General features: G+C 47.7%; 1 protein-coding gene and 1 long non-coding RNA gene across 4 annotated transcripts; one reads left to right on the top strand and one right to left on the bottom strand.

Moving 5' to 3' along the window:
- Positions 1–23,249, bottom strand: F11R (F11 receptor). 3 transcript variants are annotated; one of them, XM_078078446.1, is made up of 10 exons: positions 23,118–23,249; positions 4,723–4,791; positions 4,453–4,560; positions 4,124–4,270; positions 3,643–3,845; positions 3,128–3,230; positions 2,879–2,986; positions 2,648–2,660; positions 2,296–2,344; positions 1–2,182 (listed from the first exon to the last, which is right to left on the bottom strand). In XM_078078446.1, the coding sequence occupies exons 1-10, from the start codon at positions 23,176–23,178 to the stop codon at positions 2,147–2,149; spliced, it is 897 nt and encodes a 298-aa protein (XP_077934572.1). In that variant the 5' UTR covers positions 23,179–23,249; the 3' UTR covers positions 1–2,146. The 3 variants fall into 3 exon arrangements, with proteins under 3 accessions (XP_077934572.1, XP_077934573.1, XP_077934574.1); XM_078078447.1 differs by lacking the exon at positions 2,648–2,660; XM_078078448.1 differs by lacking the exons at positions 1–2,182; positions 2,296–2,344; positions 2,648–2,660; positions 2,879–2,986 and adding an exon at positions 2,760–2,830.
- Positions 22,377–24,461, top strand: LOC118527198 (uncharacterized). Its single transcript, XR_004913005.2, has 2 exons — positions 22,377–22,506; positions 23,122–24,461. It is a non-coding gene; the product is annotated as an uncharacterized LOC118527198 (long non-coding RNA).
- Positions 24,462–24,770: the final 309 nt, after the last annotated feature.

The following is a 24,770-nucleotide window of genomic DNA, read 5'->3' as shown; positions in this document are numbered from 1 at the left end:
TGAAAAATAAACGTTTATTACAAAAATGAGTTTTGACATTTCAAAATGAAAACAAACAAGGTGTTTTCCAACTTTGTCAAAGGGGCTGTGGTAAATTCCAAGGCTGGTAATAAATGCCTCCTACTCACCACAAGTGACTGAGGGAGTGAGGAACCATTCACCTCAGACTTGAACAATGAATCACCTCTGCTTCCTTGCCGTGTTTTCTCTACGTTCCTCCCACCCCATCTCCCAAGTAGGATACAAAGCTGAAACATACTTTAAAAATCTCATTCTTACTGAACCGTTTCATAATCTCTACTTTTATTGTTTCATTATTTCCATCTGGAATATTTATTTTTTTATTGGTGCATGACCCTTAACTGATGGTTTGGTTGGCTTTGTTTTTCCTTTTGGATTCTTGATAAAACACTCCATTCTGTTAGGGATTTCCAGATAAGGGAATAAAACATGGCAGAGTGGGGCTCAGCGTCCTCCACAGAAAGAAATAAGCAAAATCAGCCCTAGAAAACCCCTTATTTGCCCTCTTACTAGTTAATAAATAGACTGGGAGACTGTGGTAGATGGGGAAACAGAAATCTAAAGGCAAAAAAGGGTCCAGATGGACAGAGGAAAGCAATGAAAGGCAGGCCCACCTTGCTTACTGCTGCTCACTCCCATGCAGACAGCTTCACAGCCTGGTCTCAAACTCTCTTTTCCTTAAACAGCAACCCCCTACCTCTACCCCACTTAAATAAAGTAGTAATTACTACTTTCAACTACTACTAAAAAAGGAGCTCACCAAAGGGTTTGAGGAACCCTCCTGCCTCAGGCTCCGGAGCAGTTTTCCCACAGCCTTAGAGAAGTCTATTAATGCATCTGGTTGGCAGAGGTGGGAGGGTGGACTTTCTCCTCTCACTGGGTGGATCAGACCAAGCCGAACCCCAGAGCACAGCCTCAGCTTCGGGGGAGGGGAGGGGGGTTGGCACTCCTCCAGAAGGCCCTCCTCCTGCCACAAGAGGGCTCTATAGAATGAGGGTCCAATGCTCAGGCGCTCCACCTTGAGACTGGAACCAGGAAGGGGTGGGACAGGGAGCCAGGACCAACCCAGGTTGCAGGAAATGGGGCCTCAGGCAGCTTCCTGTTTGTACAAAGGAGCCCAGGAACCTCATTTCCCCCACTTCCCACAACAAGAAGCTTTGACAAACCAAGTTTTTATTTCCAGCAACATCCAGCTACATACAAACACACACCGACAAAATCTCACTGAAGAGCTAAGAAGCCCTCCAACATATACTGGATTTCAGCGGGGCTAAGACACGACACACACACACACACACGCACGCACACGCACACGCACACACGCACGCACACGCTCAGCAAAGAGCTAAGACGACTACATACATTCCCACAGCCCTGCAGACATCTCAACAGCGTCCATCCAGTTGCTCCAGCCAAGGGTGATGGTTTGAGCTGCCAGCTCCAGCTTCCTTTTCTTTAGATCAGTGGTTTTAAAACTTTTCTGCTCCGTGACCCCTGAAAGCTCACTATGCTCTCCATAACCAAAGCTCCTGGGTTTTTTTTCCTACAGACACAGCTGGTGTCGGTCTGCTTGTGCTGAGGATCCCAGTGGCACTTCCCATGGGAAGACAGAACTAAGTGGGCTGCAGAGGCAGGAGAGACTTGGTGTTGTCACCAAACAACCTTTTCAGCTGCTCGGTCTGATGAGAGCTCCCCACTCTGAAACGGCCGATACCTCCTTGGCATGGGAGGAAAGGGCCGAGGGATAAGCTCAAGATCACTACTCGTGGGCCACGACACACAGGGGGTAGAGAGTGCCCGCCACTGTTGTCTCCTACTTGGAAGGAAGTCAACGGGCATCAGTCAGGACTCCTGCCTGATCCCTCATAGGGATCGGGAAGGAAGGCTTTTAACAAGTCCCAGGCCACTCAGCAGTGGTGGGAAAGGAGGGGAGGGATGCAGGAGGAAGGGGTACATAGCCGATGTTAACAAAAAAAACCACATCTTAACTAAAATAAAAGTGGGGACCCCTGTGGGGGCTAGAAGACACATAAGGCGTCCTGTGAAAGTACAGACATCACGGGCCAGAGTCTGGTAGCACCGGCGTAAGGCAAGCACAGAGGACAGGATATGAGCTGGACCAGGGTCACACCAGGAATGACGAGGTCTGCCTGAACTCCCCCTGGGGAAATAAAAACATCCAAATCAACTCTACCCTCTTCTATAGCTGATCATCTCCCATACCTGTAGACACAGGCTAGAAGCCCCCTCCTCATCCCAGGGTAGCACACTCACTTCACTGCGAGCAGTGGGCTGGCTGTAAATCACCTTCTTACTCGAGGTCCTGCAGACAAGTCAGAAGACAGAGATGCTCAGTCCCCTAGTGCTCTCCTTAGCCCCTGCTTGCCAACTCCAGAGGCGGGACTGAGAGCTTTACAGAAGCACAGAGTTCTCAGCAGGGAGGTGTGGGTGGAGGGAGATAGAACAAATGGAAAGCCACAGGGAACAGGGAGAGGTAGAAACCCGGATGTCCACCCAACCAGGGCTGCCTCCACCTCCAACCCCTTCCCCTGGGCCCATCTCAGCTTCAAACCACAGGCATCCATGTTTTCAACCTCAGAGATCCCCAGGACAGCACCTCACTCACCCTTTCTTTGTTCCTGAAAGAGAAGAAACGGGACCGTGACTGTGAGCAGGACAGAAGCGAGCCAGGCACAGAAGGGTGGGAGAAACAGCATGCAGTAGGTAAGTGGTGCTCACCCGGGAGATAACCCCGCACATGTGGGCTCACTATCAGGTCAGTACTCAGATGGCACCCCAGAACCGTGCCCTGAAAGGTGGACGATAAAAAGGAGAGCCTTTGAGGGCAAATACTCACTGTCAAAGTAGCCTCGTCTATAGGCGAACCAGATGCCCAAAATCAAGAATCCAAGGAGAATGAGTGTGACGAGGACAGCTGCCACGATGCCCCCCACATTCAACTCCGCTAGGGGACACAAACGAGAGGTCAGTGCCCTGAAGCCTCACTCACACCGCTGACACCGCCACCAAAGCCAGGATGAAAAGCAGACCCCAGTCCCCACCCCAGGCCTGAGCTCAAGCCCCTGCTCCATACACCCTTGCTCACCAGCTTCCATGTGCACAGCATCTGACTTCACGGGGGACCCATACCCATTCTGTGCCTGACAACTGTATTCTCCAGTATCAGAGGCTGACACAGGATCGAAGACCTGGAGGGAAGAAAACCGTTGGCTTCCTGCCTGAAAAAGCCAAGTACCTATTCTTGGTTTTTTGTTTGTTTTGTTTTTTGTTTTTTAAATAAGTTCTACGCCCAACGTGGAGCTTGAACTCACAACCCCGAGACCAAGAGTCGCACGCTCCACCAACTGAGTCAGCCAGGCGCCCCCTATTTTTGTTTTTTAATTGCACTAGAGTTGACATATATTACGTTACTTTCAGGTGTACAACATAGCGATTCAATAGTTCTATATATTATGCAATGCTCATCCTGAGAGTGTCCAAGTACCCATCTTTTGTCTTCTGACCCTGATGCCAAGTTCACCTTGTTGCTGTTCTTCTTCCCCACCTTCAAGGGTTCTATAACCGTGCCCCCCACACCTTTCCTTGCTCCCCCATCCCTACCAGCTCCCCTGTCTTGGGATTCAGGCTATAGGAAGAGTTGCTGAAGGCACGGGTGCTCTTGGGGTCTGTGGGCATCTGGACCCCGTCCTTGAACCAGTAGAACTCAGAAGGGGGAGAGCCGTCTTTCTCGGAGCAGGTCAGCACTGCCCGACTCCCAATGGTGGCAGAGGAGGGAACGTTGACCGTAGGCTTGGACGGAGGCACTGTGAAGGGACAGAAGGGGCTGAGCACAAGGTCAGAGAGCGCTGCCTAGAGGCTAAGTTGCTGATAGCGCCATCCATCAGCTCTAGCCTCTATCCCTCACCATGCCCTCAGCTTCCCCCTACCCAGGGGCGCAGCCCCTCTCTGCTGGCACCGCGACTCTGAATCCTCCCACCCATGAGTGTTCTCACCATCAGTGAGCTCCAAAGCTTAGCAGAGCCTGTGAGGGTTGAGGGAAACAATGAATGCCAAGACCACACAGAAAAAGCGTAGCACATACCAAGCACAGTGAGCTTGACGGTGACCTCCCCATAGGTGTTGCCGCCTTCATCAGAGACCATACACGTATACATCCCCGTGTCTTTCCGGGTCACAGAGTGGAAAGTGATGCCACTATGTGAGAAGGTAACTCGGTCCTCATAGGAAGCTACCGGGAGAGAAGGAGGAGGGGCTGAATGAGCTGGGGGCCAAGAGAAGCTGGGGATGGTGGCAGGAGAGGCCACGGGAAGTGCACGGGACCGGAGCCCCAGGCTGCACGTCTCCCCTGGAATCCAGGCCCAGCAATCCCTCCACAACCTGGGCCATCAGGAAGGAAGTGGAGCAACTCACCCGTGATCTTGTTGTTATAGCAAACGAGGCTGGTGATGTCACCTTGGGCAAACTTCCACTCCACACGGGGAGAGGAGAAGCCGGAGTAGGAGCAGGACAACTTGGCGGCTGCAGACAGGACAGAAGTGAACCGGGGGAAGGTGCCGCAGCAAACGGGAGAGGGGAAATGGCCCCCAACAGCAGTCTGTGCTGGACGCTCTCCAAGTCCCGGGGGGCCTGCACCTGCTCCCGCCAGCCCCAGACACCCCCCCACAGCGGTCCCGCACTCACGTTTGTTCTCAGCAACTCGGACTTCAGGTTCCGACGTGTACACTGCACCCCTGCCCAACTCCAGGGAGCCTGAGGAGGACAGAGGCGGACCCCTCAGGAGGGGACAGAAGAGCCTTCCCGCTGATGGAGCACCCGAGGCCGGGCTCCTCCCACGGCTTCTCCAAGGTGAAGAGATTCAGGAGATCCAAGGTCCTCCTGGGTCTCAGACCCCATCACCAGTATCTTAAATATTTTCTTTAAATGCTTTTTGCCACAACTGCAGGCCAATACTTCCATTATCAACGGAAATAAAAATAAAATATTTCTTTCAAATGTCATTTCTTTCACTTTTTATGTTTCCCTCTGCAACTCCCAATAATCTTTTTTTTTTTTAATTTTTAATTTTTTAAAAGATTTTATTTATTTATTTATTTGAGAGAGAGAGAGAGACCAAGCACAAGCAGGGATAGCTGCAGAGGAAGAGAGAGAAGCAGGCTCCCCACTGAGCAGGGAGCCCGATGTGGGACTCGATCCCAGGACCCTGAGATCATGACCTGAGCCAAAGGTAGACGCTTCACCAAATGAGCCACCCAGGTGCCCCTGCAACTCCCAATAATCTAATTAGATTCCTACTAGTCCAAGAACAGCTTCCCAAATGACATTTCATGGTTCAGAGAAAGCTTCTCAACGAATAATTAATTGCAACCACTTGTCAGACACTCCTGGCAGGAAGCCAGCAAAGCTGGAGGCCAGGGAGGCAGGGAGGGAGGCGAGGAGGCAGGGAGGGAGGCAGGGAGGGAGGTGAGGAGGCAGGGAGGGAGGCGAGGAGGCAGGGGAGGAGCAATTATGAGGATAGTAACAACACTCGACATTTGTAGGCCATTTTGTGTTTTTTAAAGTGTTTTCACATACATTATGTCGTTTGATCCTTGAAACAAGCATGACAGATCAGCAGGACAAGTGTTATTACCCCAGTTTTACACGAGGAACCAAGCCAATGAGAAGGAAAGAACCGTGCCTAAGATCACACAGCTGGGTCTGAGAGGGAGCCCTGGCTCTAGCCAGAAATGGGCTAGATCCTCTCCCGAGAATCTCCCCCTGCCCAGTGGAAAAGGAAGGGAAGAGGTGGTGGGTATTGGGGGTGAAGAGCTGGGTGAGGGGAGGCAGGGCTAACTAACAGGGCAGCGGTGGGTGGGCAGGAGGGTCCAGCATTCGACAGTAAGCACCAGTGACGGGACTCTGGGAGATCCAGGCTCCGCTGCAAACCTGAGCTTGCACAATCACCCCCATTCGTGTTTTCCATGCTCAAATTCACCACGTGTGCTTTCTTTATCCTTCTAAGAGTCCCGTCTTCCTTAGATTAACGCAAGCACATTTTTGCTTTCTGTAATTACTCACATAACTGAATATGGTCTTGAGACTCCCCTTTCTCACCTGAAACATGAAAGGTTTGAACTAGATGTTCTCTAAAGTCCTTGAGGGTTTTTGTTTTTGTTTTGGCATTAGTATTTATACTGGGGCACCTGGTAGCTCAGCCGGTTAAGCGTCTGCCTTTGGCTCAGGTCATGATCCCAGGGTCCTGGGATTGAGCCCCACCCACGTCGGGTTCCCTGCTCAGCGAGGAGTTTACTCCCTCTGCCTGCTTGTGCACTCTCTCTCTCTAACAAATAAATAAATAAAATCTTTAAAAATAAATAAATAAAATTAAATAAAATTTTAAAAGTACTTTTATACATTTATCTCAATTTGACACAACACTGTAAATTAGTCCAGATAAATATTCTCTCTCCCGTTTTACATATGAGAAAATTAAGTATCTGGCCCATGTTTTTCATAGCTATGAAATAGCAGAGCTCAGATTAGCACACAGGCTCCCCTTACACCCTCTTTTTTCCCTTTCTTTTTTTTTAAAGATTTATTTTTATTTTTTATCTTTTATTTATGAGAGAGAGAGTGAGAGTTGGGGGAAGGAGCAGACAGGAATGGACAAGCAGACTCCAAGCTGAGCTGGGAGCCTGATGTGGGGGGCTCGATCTCACGACCCTGAGATCATGACCTGAGCTGAAACCAACAGTCTGATGCTTAACTGCCTGAGCCACCTAGGTGCCCCTTTTCCCCTTTTTATACCATACTTTTATAAGCCATGCTGTTTCTCAGAAAAACCGTGGCTTAATAGGGGAAAGACTATGTAATAAATGTCATTCTTTTAAAAGTCAAGTCCATTTTACCTGTGAATTATTTCTAATACATTGTATCTGTATATTTGGCATTACATTTTAATGTCAAATTTATAACCAAACGTAATAACAGATTAGAAATTAAATCAAATAGCCCTCACTTAATTGAAAACTGAGCACTTGGACATCTCTTACTCAGCTGTTATTGGGACTGAAATGAAAGCTGATAATGAAATGCTTTGATTTTTGCCCCAGTCAGCTTTCTCTGCTTTGATGATGGGAACTCGGTTTTTTTAAGATCCTCAAATTTTACAACTTGCTACCTGTGATGTGCAGCGTGATGCTCGAGCCTGATCTCCCTTCAGGAATGAAGAACTTGTTTTCCAGCTGCTGGGACTTCTGCCAGATGAAGGCCCTAAGCTACCAGCCCTTTTGAAGACAGGCAGGGGGCGTGCCTCCCACATGGGGCAGGGGCAGCTGGTATCCAGTGCCTCAGCAATGAATGAGAGGCGGAAGGCAGCTCCAGGGAGCCCCAGCTCTACTGTCCCAATGCCCCAACCCCCAACTTGGGGCAACACAGAAAGGCTATTCCTGCCCCAAAGCTCCCCTGGGGAATAGGCTGAGGCTACAATGCAACTCAAGTTCTCCCTCCATCCCATCCTACTCCTTTTCCCTTCCCTGCCCTTCCCTAGGTGTGGATCCCAAGAACACTCCCTAATAAATGTCTTGGTACAATAACTGACATCTCGGAGTCAGCTTCCTTAGAATCCAACCTATGACACAACCCAAATAAAGAATAGCTTCTAATTAAACTAAAAACTATTGTCCGAAATAAAGGGCCACCAAAAAAGAAATCACAGCATATGAATTTGGGGATTGTTTCTGCATCACTTCTTTTGCTAAGTTCTTTTGAGACCTCTCAGACCTTCAGATCTAGAACATTCAAGAATAGGGGCACCTGGCTGGCTCAGTCAGTAAAGCATGCAACTCTTGATCTCAGGGTTTAAAGTTCGAGCCCTATGTTGGGTGTAGAGATTACTTAAAAAAATAGATATATTTATACATATATATTTTTTAATTAAATTAAATTAAATTTTTTTTTTTTTAATATTTTATTTATTTATCTGACAGAGAGAGACACAGCAAGAGAGGGAACACAAGCAGGGGGTTGGGAGAGGGAGAAGCAGGGTTCCTGCCGAGCAGGGAGCCTGATGCAGGGCTCGATCCCAGGACCCTGGGACCATGACCTGAGCTGAAGGCAGCCGCTTAACTGACTGAGCCACCCAGGTGCCCCTAAATTTTTTTTTTTTTAAGATTTTATTTATTTGACAGAGAGAGACACAGCGAGAGAGGGAACACAAGCAGAGGGAGTGGAAGAGGGAGAAGCAGGCTCCCCGCCGAGCAGGGAGCCCGATGCGGGGCTCAATCCCAGGACTCTGGGATCATGACCTGAGCCGAAGGCAGACGCTTAACGGCTGAGCCACTCAGGCGCCCCTAAATTAAATTTTTTAATTAAAATTAAATCTTTAGGGGCGCCTGGGTGGCTCAGTTGGTTAAGCAGCTGCCTTCGGCTCAGGTCATGATCCCAGAGTCCTGGGATCGAGCCCCGCATCGGGCTCCCTGCTCGGCGGGGAGCCTGCTTCTCCCTCTCCCTCCGCCTGCCTCTCTGCCTACTTGTTCTCTCTCTCTATCTCTCTGTCAAATAAATAAATAAAATCTTAAAAAAAAAAAAATTAAATCTTTAGGGGGTGCCTGCATGGCTCAGTCGGTTAAGCATCTAACTCTTGATTTTGGCTCAGGTCATCATCTCAGGGTCATGGGACTGAGTTCTGCATTAGGCTCTGCACTCAGCGGGGAGTCTGCTGGAGATTCTCTCTCTCCCTCTCCCTCTGCCCCTCCCCCTGCTCACACTGTTTGTCTCTCTCTCTCCCCCTCTTAAATAAATAAATAAATCTTTAAAAAATTAAATCTTAAAAAAAAATTAAAAAATAAAAAATAAATAGAACATTCAGGAATCACATCACATACAAACACAAACGTCCTGGGCTACAGCCATCCTCCCTGGCTCCTCAACAGTCCTGACCTCCGTTGCCTAGTCCAGCCTTCTCCTGTTTAAAACACAGGGTCTGCCCCTCAGCGCCATCCCAGCCCAGGATCTCGGCTGACCACCTGTGGCCTGATGGCCAATACTCAAGCTCTACTGTGCTTGCGAGTCCCTGCATTTGTCGAGCCCAGCCTCACCAGCACACCCTCCTTGACACCTCACCATCACGGTCTACATTCCCCCTGTCCCTCCTGAACAAGCCTCTGGAACCAAGCTGTCTGACTCAAATCCCAGCTCTGGTACCTCCTAGGCTGAGTGACCTGGGCAAGCTACCTTAGTCACTCTGAACCTTGGTTCACCTATCTGTCAGATGGGGATAATAACAGCTTCTACATCAAAGGCCTGGGGTTGAGAGTCAAACAAGCTAATACAAATAAAGTGCCTATAACAGGAAGCACCAAATAACTATTATATCTTCTCCTATTATTATAATTATCATCATCTGCCCATAGGTCCTTCTGTACACACTTATTTTTCTGACTTCAAAGTTTTCTTCAATAAGACATATATAAATAAATATAAACTCTGCCTGAAAAATGCTTATATCCCAGCCCACCAAACCACCTGTCCTCTCTCATGGTATCTGCCTTGGAAAGGCTAACTCTTTTCTAGAACTTTCACAGACAGACCAGCAGAGTGGAGGGCTCTCCCTCACTGCACCCTATCTCCCTCAGGACACCCACAGACTCCCTGCCCATTGTCCTCAACTATTTTGTATTTCCCTTGCCTCATCATGCCCCACCCCTTTGCCCTGAAGCTTGGACCTGTACTTGGCTCACTGTACGCGCACACACAGATGTCCCGCTAATGCACGTGGTAAACCAAAATAGAAGGAAAATTCATCCTTTTCACGATGACGCTTGATTTACTCTAAGTTCACAGTAAGAAAAGCCACAAAGTCAAAGGCATCAATAGATTTTTGGCCCTTTCATGTACAGAAAGCCTGCCCTCAATCTTGTACTCCTCCATAGGACTCCTCAGTTCAGCCCAACACACTCATTCAGTAGATCTTTGGCTCTCACCTTGGAATTAAAATTGCTTTTACCAAGATCACCAGATATTGCATCCCTCAATTCTAAGATGCCCTGATTATATGATATACATCGATTTAATAATAGCTGCTTGGGGGGACATCATATTAAATGTATACCTAGGCTGTAAGTTACAGCCCAACTTACAAAACACTGAAGTAGTCTTAGAATTAAGGATATCCACAATTTGCTTTTTCAGTTCCCTTCAGTGGCCTCTGTAAGACGCCAGGCCCTGCAGACGGCTCCCTTCCTCAGAAGTCACTCTGGGAGCCCCTGGGCAGCTCATGATCTCAGGGTTGTGAGATGGAGCCCCGCATCAGGCTCTGTGCTCTGTGTGGACTCTGCTTGAGATTCTATCTCTCCTTCTCCCCCTACCCCTCCCCCTGCTTGCTCGCGCTCTCTAAGTAAATAAATAAATAAAATCTTTAAAAAAAAAAAAAAAAGGAAGAAGAAGAAGTCACTCTGCCCTTAGGTTTCTGTGTGCCGCCCCTCTGGGGACAACCATTCTCCTTTTTGAACCTTGCTTTCTCTGTCAATCCCTTAATATGAGTGATCCCCAGCATTTCATCTCAGGCCTTTTTTCCTTTCCACATTCTCTCTAGGAAATCTCAAACACAGCCCAAAATTCCTGTGCACCCACCCGGGGCCAGCTCCAGTCCGCGCCTCCCACCAGAGCTGCAGATGCCTACGGCCGAGCCTCCTTGCGTCCTCTCCACCAGGACTCCACACCCCCTCCTGCTCCCCTCTCTAGGTTGGTGGTACCACCATGTACTTGCTCACGCAAACCAGAAGCCTTCCCGCAGTCACCACCTCTCCCTCACTCTTGTCAATCAAACAGCAAGCATTACATCGTCACCTCCCAAATGTTCCTCCAGTTTTGGCCACCACTTTTTAGTACCATCATCATCTGAGGAATTGCAACTAGTCTCTCAATTACACTTGTTTTCTCTGTCTTGTTTAGTCTTGACCCACGCAAATCCATCCTCCATCCCACTGCCGGAGGAAGAGCTAATACTTGAGTGCTTACTCTGTGCCAGGCACTGTTACAAGCATACCACACGGACCGCCATGTATCCCTACAAGACCCTTAGGGGTTGGGTAATACTGTTATTATCATCTCTATTTTTTTTTTAAAGATTTATTTATTTGAGCGAGCGAGAGAGAATCTCAAGCAGACTCTCCGCTGAGTGTGGAGCCCAATGTGGGGAATGATCCTAAGACCCTGTGATCACGACCTGAGGCAAAACCAAGAGTCAGCCAATTAACCAACTGAGCCACCCAGGAGTCCCTATAATCTCTGTTTTCTACACAGGGAAACTGAGGCCCAGAGCAGCTGAAGCGGTGGTGCAGATTCAAACCAAGGCAGCTTGATACCCTACAGCCTTCCTAAAAATGCACATCTAACACTTGCTTCTAGTTTTCAAGGATTCCACATTGCCTCTCAGATAAAATCCAAATTCTTCACCCAGACAACCCTCTGATAAGCCTTTCTACTCTTGCAGTTTATCCTCTAGCAGTAGAGACTCCTTAAACTCCCAGCAAAGAGCAGTTTCACAACCTCTACTTTGCTCCTGCTATTCCAGCTCTGTGGAGCACCCTTTCCCCTCTTTCTTCATCTGGTCAGCAGCTATGCATCCACATTATTTTCCAAGAAATGACCCACCCACCCCCAATCCTACCACAGCCGGCTTCAGACCTCCTTCCTAGGCTTTAACTACCCCATGCAAAACAGGGGCAAAGCACTGCCCACATTACAATGACCTCATCTGTGCACAGGTATGTCTCCCCTACCAGACAGTAAACCCCCAGGGAGCAGGGACCATGTGTTATTTATTATTCTGAGTACTCAGCACCTTAGCATAATGCTTGGTACAAGTTGACAATGAACAACATAGAGTCTTAACAAATTAGGTCACAGCAGACCATTCACTACAACATCTACTTGTTAAAGTTTATCTACAAAGATAAGCCCATTTTTCAAACTGGCAGGCGGGGCACGCCCAAATGAAGAAAAAACAAACTCAATCCATAGTTCAATCTTTTTAAAATTTTTAATAAACTGTTCTATTTTCAGGGGGCGGGGGAAAGATGACTATTCCATTAATCTTTTTCTTTTGTTACAGATTTTATTTATTTTTAAAAAATATTTATTTATGTGTGTGTTGGGGGCAGAGCAGACTCCCCACTGAGCAGGGAGCCCCAGTTCAGGGCTTGATCCCAGGACCCCGGGATCATGACCTGAGCCAAAGGCAGATGCCCAACTGAGCCACCCAGGCACCCCTCCATTAATCTTTTTCTTAAACTTAGCTTCAGAACTTAAAAATTAAGTGGTTTTTTTAAAGATTTATTTTTAAGTAATCTCTACACCCAACGTGGAGATCAAGAGTCATACACTCCATCGACTGAGCCCTCCAAATGCCCCCAAAATTAAGTGTTTCTAAATTTCATAGTTTTGAAACAGAATGAAACTTCTCTGCACATGGGCAATTTCCAACAGCCATTTTGCAATAGGGACTGATTTCTGCCCCTGGGTTGCAGCATGTCTGCAGGTGTCTGCATGCACAAAGGTAGAGGCTGCTTTCTGCATCCACGGAGGTGTGCAGACAAAAGTGGAAGTGCCAGGAGGTTTTTGATGCAAGGTCTACAAGGGCTCAGTCAGTCAAGCGTCTGCCTTCGGCTCAGGTCATGATCCCAGGGTCCTGGGATCGAGCCCTGCGTCGGGCTGCCTGCTCAGCCAGGAGCCTGCTTCTTCCTCTCCCTCTGCCCCTCCCTCTGTTTGTGCTCTCTAATAAATAAATAAGATCTTAAAAAAAAAAAAAAAAGCACCCAACTCGTGATTTCGGCTCAGGTCCTGATCTCACAACCCGGGAGATCAAGCCCTGAGGCAGGCTCTGCCCTCAGCGGGGAGTCGGCTTGGATTCTCTCCCTCTGCCCCTCCCCCTATTCATGCATGCTTGTGCTCACTCTCTCAAATAAACAAATCTTTTTAAAAATAATAAAAAATAAAACAGCAGCAGAAAGTGGGGGAAAGATGTGAATCCATTTAAAACACCCCCACTCTCTTCATGACCACAAGAACAACCAAGAGACTCCAAGTAGGCCCAGGTCAGCTTAGGAAGAGACTCTGATCAAAGCATTGCCCTTTCTGCAGAGGTAATTTTCAAAATGGTTTATGCTTGTTATAGACTGAATTGTGTTCCCCCTAAACCCTAGTACCTCAAAATATGACTGTATTTGGAGACGTGGCCTTTCACAAGATAATGATGTTAAAATAAGGCCCTTAGGACATGCCCTAATCCAATCTGACTGGTGTCCTTTATACAGACACCAACTGAGCTCCCGCAGAAAGGACCAGCAGCAGGAGTGTGGCTTCACAGGAAACCGACCCCATCAGCACTGTGCTCTTGACCTCCCAGCCTGCAGAACTGTGAGAAAGTAAATCACTGTTGGGGCACCTGGGTGGCTCAGTCGGTTAAGCATCTGACTTCAGCTCAGGTCATGATCCCGGGGTACTGGGATTGAGCTCCACATCCAGCTCTGAGCTCAGTAGAGAATCTGCTTCTCCCTCTTCCTCTTCCCCTCTCCCAGCTCATACCCTCTCTCTCTCTCTCTCATAAATAAATCAAATCTTTAAAAAAATTTTTTTTAATTAAAAATCTTTACAAATTAAAAAGAAAATAAATTACTTTTGTTTAAGCCCCAGTCTGTGACATTTTGTGATGGCGGCCCAGGTGGATGAATACACAGGTCTAAGTTGAACTTCAGCAGTGGGCATTCCGGCTGAATCCCCAGTGACTACAGCCTTGACTTAGGTAATTATGATGACATTTCCACATAGTGAAAGAATCAACATTCTGCACAGCAAAGGAAACCATCATCAAAATGAAAAGGCAACCCACTGAATGGGAGAAACTATTTTGCAAATCACATATCTAATAAAGGATTAATATCCAAAAAATTGAGAACATATAAAGAACTCACAACTCAACAGCAAAAAAACCCACACAATGCAATTAAAAGATCTCTGGGCAGAGATCTGAATAGATGTTTTTCCAATGACATACAGACAGACAGCAGGTACATGAAAAGATGCTCAACATCACTCACCATCAGGGAAATGCAAATCAAAACCACAATGAAATGTCACTTCCTGTTATTATCAAAAAGACAAGAAGTAACAAGTATTGGTAAGGATGTAGAGGAAAGGGAGTATCTGTGCACTGCTGGAAGGAATGCAAACTGGTACAGCCACCCTGGAAAACAGTATGGGGGGTTCCTTAAGAAAGTAAAAATAGAACTACCATATGATCCAGCAGTTCTACTACTGGGAGTCTATCTGAAGAAAATAAAACCACTACTTCAAAAAGATACATGCACCCCTATGCTGACTGGAGTATTATTTACAATAGCCAAGATACGGAAACAATCTAGGTATCCATCAATGAATGAATGGATAAAGAATATGTGGTACATATAGGGGCGCCTGGCTGGCTCAGTCGTTAAGCATCTGCCTTCAGCTCAGATCATGCAGGGTCCTGGGATCAAGCCCTGCATCGGGCTCCCTGCTCAGCGGGAAGTCTGCTTCTCCCTGTCCCACTCCCCCTGCTTGTTTTCCTTCTCTCCGTGTCTCTCTATCAAATAAATAAATAAAATCCTTTAAAAAATTTTAAAAAAAGAATATGTGGTACATATATACAATGGTTTATTATTCAGCCATAAAAAAAAATTGAAACCTTGCCATTTGTGTTAACATGGATAGACCTTGAGGCCATTATGCTAAATGAAATAAAGAAAAATACCATATGATCTCACTTATATGTGGGATCTTAATTTATTTTTTTTTTAAGATTTTATTTATTTATTTGACAGAGAGAGAGCATGAGCAGGGAGGAAAGGGAGAAGCAGGTCCCTGCTGAGCAGGGAGCCAGATGACACAGGGCTCGATCCCAGAACCCTGGGATCATGACCTGAGCGGAAGGCAGATGCCCAACTGAGCCACCCAGGCACCCAGTAGGATCTAAATTTAAAACAAAAACAAAACTAAGCTTGGAGATGGGGGGGGGGGAAGGGTGATGGAGGAGGAAACGTACAAACTTCCCATTATAGAGTAAGTCACGGGGATGTAATGTTTAACGTGGCGGCCATAGTTAGTATACTGTACTGCATACCTGAAAGTTGCAAAGAGTAAATGTTAAAGAGTTCCCATCACAAGAAAAAAAATTCTGTAACTATGTATGGGGACAGATGTTAACTAGACTTACTGTTGTGATTATTTTGCAATATACAGAAATATCCAATCATTACGTTGTGTACCTGAAACTAATATATCTCAAAAACGTAAATAGGGGCACCTGAGTCAGTCGAGCGGCCAAATCTTGGCTTCAGCTCAGGTCATGATCTGAGCTGGGAGCGAGCCCCACGTCGGACTCCCCACTCAGCAGGGGGCCTGCTTCTCCCTCTCCCTCTGCCCCTCCCCTTCACTGCTCATTCTCTCTCTGTCCCTCTCTCTCTCTCAAATAAATAAATAAAATCTTAAAAAAAAAATACATATGGCCATCCCAAAGGTCAAAGTAGATCAATTTGTACTAGCACAGAAATATACCCAAAAATATAAAAACAGTATGTAGAATGATTCTATTTTTTAAAATAATAAAAATAATCTGAGTATATGCAGCACAAAATCTCTAACAGACTCCATGCACACAACTGTGCATATTATCTGAGACCACAGGCAGCCTTTCTTTTCTATCTTCTGCATTTGTGTAATGAGCAAGCATGTATTAAGTGTTTTAATTTAGAGAAAAAGGAAGGGGAAAAGGGAATGAAAAAGGGGAAAAAGAAAATCAGATCACAAGGAGGAGGAAAGAATAAAACAAAGCCAGAAAGGAGAGGCAAAAACACTGATTAAACTTTAAAGGTGGGGAAAAAAAAACTTTAAAGGTGAAACGAGGTAACAGGTAAGTAAGAAATATGAGATTAGGGGTGCCTGGGTGGCTCAGTCAGTTAAGCACCTGACTCTTGAGTTTGGCTCAGGTCATGATCTCAGGGTCCTGAGATGGAGCCCCACACCTGGCTCCCTGCTCAGCACAGAGTCTGCTGGAGATTCTTTTTCCCTCTCCCTCTGCCCCTCCCCCCACTTGTGCTCTAAATAAACAGACAAATTAAATAAAATCTTTAAAAAAAAAAAAAAAACAAGAAAGAAATATAAGATTACTATACCATCAAGATCCTGGAGAGTAGAGGTGAGTCTGATAAATTTCAAGGAGAGAAAAAGGGTGACAGCACAGGTACCTGGAAATAACTGTAGTTGGCAACAGTAGGTAGGCGGAGTGGCACAAGGGGGTGGGAGTGGAAGAGAAGGTGAGTTGGGTAAAGAGAAGGGGAGGTGGTGATGTAGCCACTAATACCTAAACCAATCCCTACATGCTTTCGTACATGTCAGAAGAGAGTTGGTGATGTAGAAATCTGTAGGACTGAGCATATAATTCCTGAAAATCACTATGTATCTGAATAATAAAACAACTGTGGCAAATTGTATTTTCCAAAATAGACATATGGATCTATATGTTTATCTCATCCCACATGCTTTCCTTACGCTGGGACTGAAGTAGAGTCTAGGTTCCCTCCTCTTGAATCTGGGCAAGTGTCATGGCAGAAATGACACAGTGAGCCCTCCCATCAAGGTTGGTGCCCTATGCATTGTCTATTTTTTTTTTAAGGTTTTATTTATGTATTTGAGAGAGAGAGAGACAGAGAGAGAGAGCATGAATGGTGGGGAGGGGCAGAGGGAGAGGGAAAAGCAGACTCCCCACTGAGTGGGGAGCCCAATGTGGGACTCGATCCCAGGACCCTGAGATCACGACCCGAGCCAAAGGCAGATACTCAACCAACTGAGCCACCTGCACCCACACTGTCTCCTTAGATGCTAATCACAAAAATGCTGTAAGACAGTACTACTGTTATAATCCCATCTCACATGGGATGAGAACACTGAGCTAATAGTTGCCCAAAATCATACAGCTATAAACAGCAAAGTGGGAAGGGAATCCTTTTTTTTTTTTTTTTTTTAAGTAATCTCTACACCCAATGTGGGGCTCAAACTCACAACCTGGTGATCAAGAGTCTCACTCTACTGACTGAGCCAGCCAGGTATCCCACGGTGGGAAGGGAATCTTAACCCAAGTCTGCCTAATTTTGAGGCTCCAAAAGTATGATGCTACAGAGCATCTCCATCAGACAAGCAAGGAAAGCCCACTCAACCTTCAAGATCCTGTTCAAATGCCCCTTGATCCATTATGACTTTCCCCAGTCAACATTAATCTCTCCCCAACTTCTAGGAATATAGTCTAAGAAAATAATCAAAGGTTAAGCTTAAAGATGTATGTACAGGGACAATTTCATATTATTTAGCATAGCAAAGAAAAAGAAAACCTAAAAGCCCAACAAAAAGTGAAGAGTTAATTATAATATAGCCATGCAGTAGAATACTATAGAATGGAGGTTGTTTAAAGCACATTTTGTTTAAAAATACATATATGTAATATATATATAAAGTATATATACATATATATCATATTATTCATAGAGGAAAGACTGCAATTAAACACAAGTACTGTTTATTTCTTGATAATAGGATTACATGTGATTTTTATTTTCTCTGTATTTCTGTTTTCCCATTTTTCTGCACTGAGCACATTATTTAATAAAAATTTATCTTTTTAAAAACTTTATCTCTTTCCTTGTATGCTCCCAAAACATTCTGTACTTCGATGACAGCACCTGGCATACGCTGCCGCTTGCTGCTTAGTCAATATATGTCTGTAGTCCTTGGGAAGAGAATCCAAGTTGTTTGTATCTCCCCAGCTCCTAGCACTGTATTTGCCCAGAAAAGTGTTCCATGGCCCCCACCAAAGCACACCGTGATAAGGTGGTCACAGAGGGCGAAGGTGTCCAGGCTTAACAGAACCCACCAACAACCACCCTTGTATATGCAGATCAAACCCACCACAGAAAAGCTTCCTTCTACTGCTTTATTAAGAAACCTTTGTTTCCTCTATACATCCTGTTAATTACTAGAATGTTCCTTAAGTTGCTTTTGTACCATGAATTTGTTTGAATTCCATTTTTTTTTAAAGGGAAGGAAAAGGAGGGAAACCAGCCAGCCAGCCAGCCAGACTCTGGTTTTCTCTAAGAATGCACCCAAACTTCCCCTCTAGGCATCCGAGCTTCATAGGCCCCTCCAGCTGTGCGGGAGCTACAGCTGTGGAGTGAGGAGGAGAAAGCCAGGGCCTCCAGCTCCGAAAGGGTACTCAGTTTACCTAAGGTGGGCTAACTGTTTCCAATGCCCCTGGCTCCCCTCAGGACTTCTTGATGTCAAGTGTGATTCGCTGCTTTATCCCTTATCTCTAGCAGAGTGCTCAGAACACTGGAGACACCAACATTTCCTGGATTAACAAATGAATTTGGGCGCCTGGGTGGCTCAGTTGGTTAAGCGACTGCCTTCAGCTCAGGTCATGATCCTGGAGTCCCGGGATCGAGTCCCGCATCGGGTTCCCTGCTCGGCAGGGAGTCTGCTTCTCCCTCTGACCCTCCTCCCTCTCATGCTCTGTCTCTCATTCTCTCTCTCTCAAATAAATAAATAAAATCTTTAAAAAAAAAAAAATGAATTTGACAAAGCAATACCGTTAGAACCTGGACCTAGGGCTTCTACCCCCCGTTTGCCCTTTCCTCCTCCCCACCGCTCACCCTGTAAAGACTGAACTCGCTCCTGGAGGTTAGGGTAGGACGGATAAGGAATGCGTGGGCAAGAGGAACGCTCTGTGAGCCCAACAACAGGCTGGGCTGAGTCTAAACCGCCCTTCTTGGCTGCACTCTGAGTGACGTCAGTGGCTGGAATGGCCCTCAGGATGGCAGAAGGCGTGATCAGCAGTGTGGGACAGGAGAGCTTTCACTGCACGGCTCCCTCCTGCCCTCTCTGCAGAATTTCCAGTTCTACCTGCTCCGCTCCTCCCCTTCCCCACCCAGCTCCCCAGTACAAGGGAAGGTTGTGCCCAGCCCACCCAGGGCTCACTCCAAGGGCCTGGCATCAAGCTTCCTGTCAGCCAGCTGTTTCCTCCTGTCCTATCCCCAACATTGCGAAACTAATGCCACAGCCGGACTTTAGACAGAAACCCTGCTTATCAGGGAGTCCCAGACAGATGAACTCTGAGTTTTCAATGCCTGGAAAAGCCCAGTATGCATCCACTCACGTGGCTTCCCACAACCCACTCCCCACAACGCTGCACCCTCTTTCACAATTACATCTGACAAGTGGTCATCCAGATCTTTCCTGAACCTCTGAAAAGGAAGCGAGTCTGAGTTTAGAGGTCCCCAAGGTCTCTCCTCAATACTAACAGATGTGAAAAATAAGCTCCATTATTTCCTACTCAATCATGCAAAATGGGTACAGTTTTTCACTCTATCTTTGAGCAAAGGTGTCAGCCCTTTCAGTGTCCACAGAACAGGTGGCCCCTGACCCGGTGACTTGGGGGAGGAGGGTGGGGGGGCTAGACAGTGGTGGGATCTTAAAGACCAAGACCACAACACCCGTAATGCCAATATGAAAAGATCTCCGGGGTATCCAAAGTGAAAAAAACTAGGTGCCTGATGGAGTACATGTCTGTGGTGTACATCAACGTATTAACCTGTTCTAAGTATAAATAAAACTTTTTTATTTTTTTAATTACAAGAGCTCTACCCCAAACCAAAACTAGCTTGGAGACCCCAGGCATGCCTAGGTCACAAAGAAACTAGAAACACTGTAAAGTGAAAGAATCCCACTACCGGGCATTTCCCAGTTCCTAGTTCCGCCTGGCTGCCTGGCTGCCTGGCAGTCGTCAGCCGCCACTAGGTTTCAGGTTTCGAGGGAATAATTCTTTCCTGGGAGTAAATTCAACCAGTGGTAGAGGGAGGGGAAAGGAGAGGTGACTCACCAATGTACAGTTTGAGGTAAAGCTAGCAAAGCTGAACAGCAAAGGTGGAAGGGCTTGAGTCAGAAACATCCATAGAGAAGACAAGCACTCAGACTGAGCCACACATGGGGCAGCAGCTCCTGTCTTCTGGAATGTCAGGTGGGGATCCCCCACTCAAGTGGGATGGGAGGAAAGAACCAAGGTTCCAACCCAGGCTCCCCCTTCTTCCCCGTGGTTACACCAAAAGTCCTCCTATTCACACATGACCCTGCTATAAGTAGAAATGCCTCTCCCTGCCTGGGAGATTGCTGGAAACTTAGAATTCTAAGTGCAGGCTCCCCAGGAAGAGGGAGACCGTGTTTTTGGTCACTGGTTGTGCTTTTCCCAAGCCCAGTTCCCTCAGTGTTTGGGCTCCAATCCCTGCCCCAGCAGCTCAGGCTTTCCTCTCCACAAGGCTTCCCAGGGCTGGCGCTGGGCCTTTGCTTGAACTTGATCATATCCTGCCCTTTGTTCTTCCTCCCTGATGGCAGAGCCCACAATGAGCAACAGCCGTGGTGGGAGAAGAGAGAACACGAGGGCACCCACATATGCTCCAGACACCCCAGGGCCAGAGGACAGACCAGACACCCAAGAAAGAGCCCTTACCTTTTTACCTTTGCTATTTGGACCTTGAGAGCTTGTTTGGAGGTTCTAGCAGGGGAGCGCAGCTACTCGTATACCCTTGACCGAAGAACGGTCCTCCTCTATCGGGGAAGGTCGTCCTCTTCGACCGAGCACGCAGCTTCGGGAGGGACGCACATGGAGCGGTGAGGGAGGAAGGGGACACCCGCCTAGCCAGCCAGATCAGCCGAATCAACCCTGGCCATCAATGGGGTGACAGATGTCGCAGCCAGATCGCCCTCACATCCTACCTTTGCTATTTGGGATCTAGAAGGAGGAAACCTTGCTTCCTTTGACCAACTCTCCTGGGGCAGCATTCTTTCCTCCTCACAAAATCCAAAGGGGTTAACAGCTGCCCAATGATAGTCATCCCTTCATGTACATGTAATGTAGCTATTATCCTGGTCAACCCGCAGGACAAGCATTATTACTCCTGTCCACAGATGGAAAGACTGGGCACTAGTCTAAGATCACAAATAAGGCAGAGAGCCAAACTAGAAACCCGGTGAGGTCATCTGATTCCTATCTCCATCCTCATTTTACTAATCAAATTCCTCCCCCCAGGTCTAGCCGGATTTAAATGTGATATGGTCAGTTCCCCCATCCCCTGGGCATGTCACTTCCCAGGACCCACTGTCCTGTCAAGCTAATGCAACATCACCTCAGGCTCCATTTGAATCCCTGAACAGACTAGAGGACATCCCCAAGCTCAGAATGGGGCTATCCCAACTCTTTCAGTGCCAGTATGGGCTACTGGGGGATGTCACAATGCAGAAAATGAGGAGAGAAAAAGAAAGAGGAGAAGGAAGAAGGATGCCGGCTTCAGGAAGCTTGTAAGCCCGACACACATGGTCGCAGATAGCATCACTGATGGGAAACTTCGGGGGGGGGGGAGCACTGTTCAGCATGAGGTTGAGTACCAGTAGGAGCACCACAAAGAATCAAAGAAGGCCCATGGGTGTCATAAGCAGTTCTAAAATACAGGCAGAAGAAAGAAAGGTGGAGAATAGGAGAAAAGTGGAAACTGAATCAAGGAGGAAAGTGGAGGCATAGAATGAAAAGGACAAGTGAGAGAAGGTAAGAGAGTGGACCCGGGGGCGTTATGCCAAACTTATGTTTGAGATCATGGTTCCTGTGCCACAGGGTGCTTGAGATGCTGGATCCAGCAGTGGAAAAAGGAGAAGGGGCTCAGGAAACTTTGGTTCCATTCCCAGGTCCTTTCATCAACCTGGAAAAGTCATTTCCCCTCTTTGGACCTGTTTCCGTATCTGTACAATAGGGAGAGGGTTAGACTTGCCTCTGGTCCAGTTTACCCCAAGGGCTTATGTTTTTGTGATAAGGGACAAAGAAGTTGTCAATCCACCCGTCTAAGAGCAGGGAATCCATTTCCACCCTTCAAAACTGAGCAAAATGAACTGCCTTATAACCACCGATGCTATTGTAACTGTTCATTTCTTTTACACTTCCTAAAGCATGGACCTCGAGGGAAAAACAAAGATTCCTACAGATCACCTACTGACACAAGAATCCACAGAAGCACACTTACAGGCACTCATGAATCTGACAGATATACGTCCAGCTGGGGACACAGGGTGCCTAACTGGGTGACCCAAACCATACACTCAGTCCGCCCAAACCTATCTATAGACAGAGGCATGCCCCAGCAAGTGAGCCTCATTGTTCCACAGGAAAGGGAGTTTACAAAGGAAACAAAAACTCCCAGAAGCGGTCGGGGGAGGGCAGAGTCCTGGCTGTGAGAAGGATCCAGCCAACCAACAGACAGGTCCTCCCCCTGGGAATAGACACTCAGTCAACAACATTTATTAAGGACTCTCGAGGTAGCTACCCCAGAAAGGAACTTTAAGTGCTGTGCTCTGAGAAAGGTGAGATCTCAAATTTATTTCTTCAGACTTTGCACCCACTTTACCCAGAGCAACCACCGCAACCCAAAGATCCGGGGGAGCTAAGGAGCCTCCTTCAGCAACAGCCAGGGAAAGAGATGTCCACCCCACCTGACCTCCATTAGATTTTCCGAGGGCCCTTCAGGAGCAGGGCATTCAGGGGCCAGAGGAGTCAGGGGTGCGAGGCTCAGGCTTCTCTCGGGTGGTGCGCGGATGTCGGGTGCGTGTTGGAAGGCAGGATGGCCCTTCCCGGGTGCGTGCGGAGAAGTACGTCTGGATGGATGCGTGCAGGGCCCTCGCCAGTAAGTGAGGCTGGGAAAAGTGGGGCTACCCCCTCCCCTGTTTCCGGCTACGTGCGGAAGCCGCGGCTCCCTCCCGGTGGGTGTAGGGGGACCGGTGTGGGGGGAGGGGAGCCAGCCACCGCCAGGGTAAGGAGGGGATACAGGGGAGGGCTGGGGTGGAAAGGGGCACCAGGAGGGTGAGGCTGGCAGGTTTCTCAACTCCTCCCCTCCCGCGGGCGAGAGGCGTGGGGAGCGCCTCCCTCCAACCTCTGACCCGATCCACCGATTCCTCCCGAAACTCCGGGAACTTACACAGGATGACCGATGTGAAGAGAAGCAACTGTTTCCTCCCGGTTCTCGCCTCCGTCCCCATGACGATCAGGGTCCCGATACGACACGGCGGCTGGAGCCCCGTGGAGAGACACAGCTTCACCCGCAGCCTCCCGGAGACTAAAATCCAGCCACCAGGTTGAGCTCCGCCCGGCCCCGCCCCCCCACGACGATTGGCCGGCGCCCCGCCCTTGCGCGTTCCGATTGGTGGAGGGAGCCGCCGCTCCCTTGAGTGACTCACCGTCGCCAGGTGCGACCTCTCCCGCTCCTCCCCACTCGGAGCGATTGGCGCCTTTCCAAGCCCGAGCTGCCTCCGATTGGCCCAGGAGACTGTCGCGTAAGGAGACCGGGCCTCACCTTCTGCAGGTGAGGACACCCTGATTGGGCGGCGTTCCTGAAGTAGGGACTTTCTGACTGGCTGGGTCCTGAGTGAGAGCTGGAGGTGGAGGGGAATACCTCGAAGGGGGAGGGAGGCAAAGTGGTGGTACGGCCGGGCCGCCGAGAGCCGCCTGGTTGCGTTTTCTGTGGTTTGTGTGTTTGTTTGGATGTAAACTGCTGGGGGCTACGGAAACCTTGGCCAGTGAAAACCACACATTCATATGCGAGGGTGCGGGGAGAGGACCGGGAGAGAAGTGGAATGATACCTGGAGACGAGCCTCGAACCGTGAACCTCTGTCGACCCCATTGGCAGCATTAAGCTTTGCGGGGGACTATGCAGAGAGAAGGGAGGGGAAGGAGAGGGGAAGGGAGCCCTCAACCCAAAAGTGGGAAAAGCAGGATTGCATTCTCTCAAGAACTTTCAACACCCAATATATACACCAAACACACCCAGGTAATACAAACTGACCTACAGACAGATGTTCTATAAACATCACTGTGAGTGACTGCATTTGTCCTTTACACATGTTCGATGAATCAGCGGAGCCCTGCATTTCAAAATTGTTTCTCTTCTTTCTGTGCCTGATAGTTGGGTGCTAAGCCCCTCTTGCCATAGACTATGTTAATACTCGAGCTTTCTGTTAATATTTATATTATTGTGTCGCTTTTAATTGAAACTCAACACTTTTACTATTTCTAGCTTTTATTTTACAATGATTTAATTTTAACTGATCTTGCCTGTTGGAAAACTTCCTGAACATTATTTCATTGCAAGTAAGAAGCCCACACCTTTATGCAAAACGGTAGTATTCTTCGACCTTTTTGCATCTCGCACCTTTGCTCCCAGTCCTTGGTCCACTTCTAGTTCCACTCAATTTAAAGCAATGGTTATCAAGCACCTAGTGGGTGTTGTAGGGAAGGAAATACAGATAAATATAAATCACAGTCTCTGACTTCAAATGGCTTACTATCTACTCCCAAGACTAATACAGGAAACAAGACAATATGTTACCAAAAGAAACGTCGTGTTACTAAATCGAAACAAATATTTGGGTGCCCGCCATGTGCAAAATTCTGTTCTTTACCCTCAAAGGAATGTAACGCCTTGAAGAGAGAGGCAGATACAAGGGAATGGAGGAGCCAGGGGAAGGAACCAATCACCGGGCGGGGGGTGGGGGGGCTGTGAGTGTCAGAGAAAACTTCAAGATGGGGGAACTTGAGCAGAAGGTTAGAGGAACTGCAATACTGATCAGGAGT

The sequence above is a fragment of the Halichoerus grypus genome, chromosome 7 (assembly GCF_964656455.1).
Source record: "Halichoerus grypus chromosome 7, mHalGry1.hap1.1, whole genome shotgun sequence".
Lineage (NCBI taxonomy): Eukaryota > Metazoa > Chordata > Mammalia > Carnivora > Phocidae > Halichoerus > Halichoerus grypus.
The sequence above is the reverse complement of the archived record's forward strand: the minus strand, read 5'-3'. Positions and strand labels throughout refer to the sequence as shown.

What these genes read in the sequence shown, in the direction of transcription:
- F11R (XM_078078446.1), bottom strand. Translation starts at nt 23,178, where the DNA reads ATGGGGACGGAGGCGAGAACCGGGAGGAAACAGTTGCTTCTCTTCACA. An exon ending in CTTCACATCGGTCATCCTGT is followed by an intron (nt 4,792 to 23,117) that starts GTAAGTTCCCGG and finishes TGTCCTCCTCAG; the next exon opens with GCTCCCTGGAGTTGGGCAGG. An exon ending in AGCCCACTGCTCGCAGTGAA is followed by an intron (nt 2,183 to 2,295) that starts GTGAGTGTGCTA and finishes TTATTTCCCCAG; the next exon opens with GGGGAGTTCAGGCAGACCTC.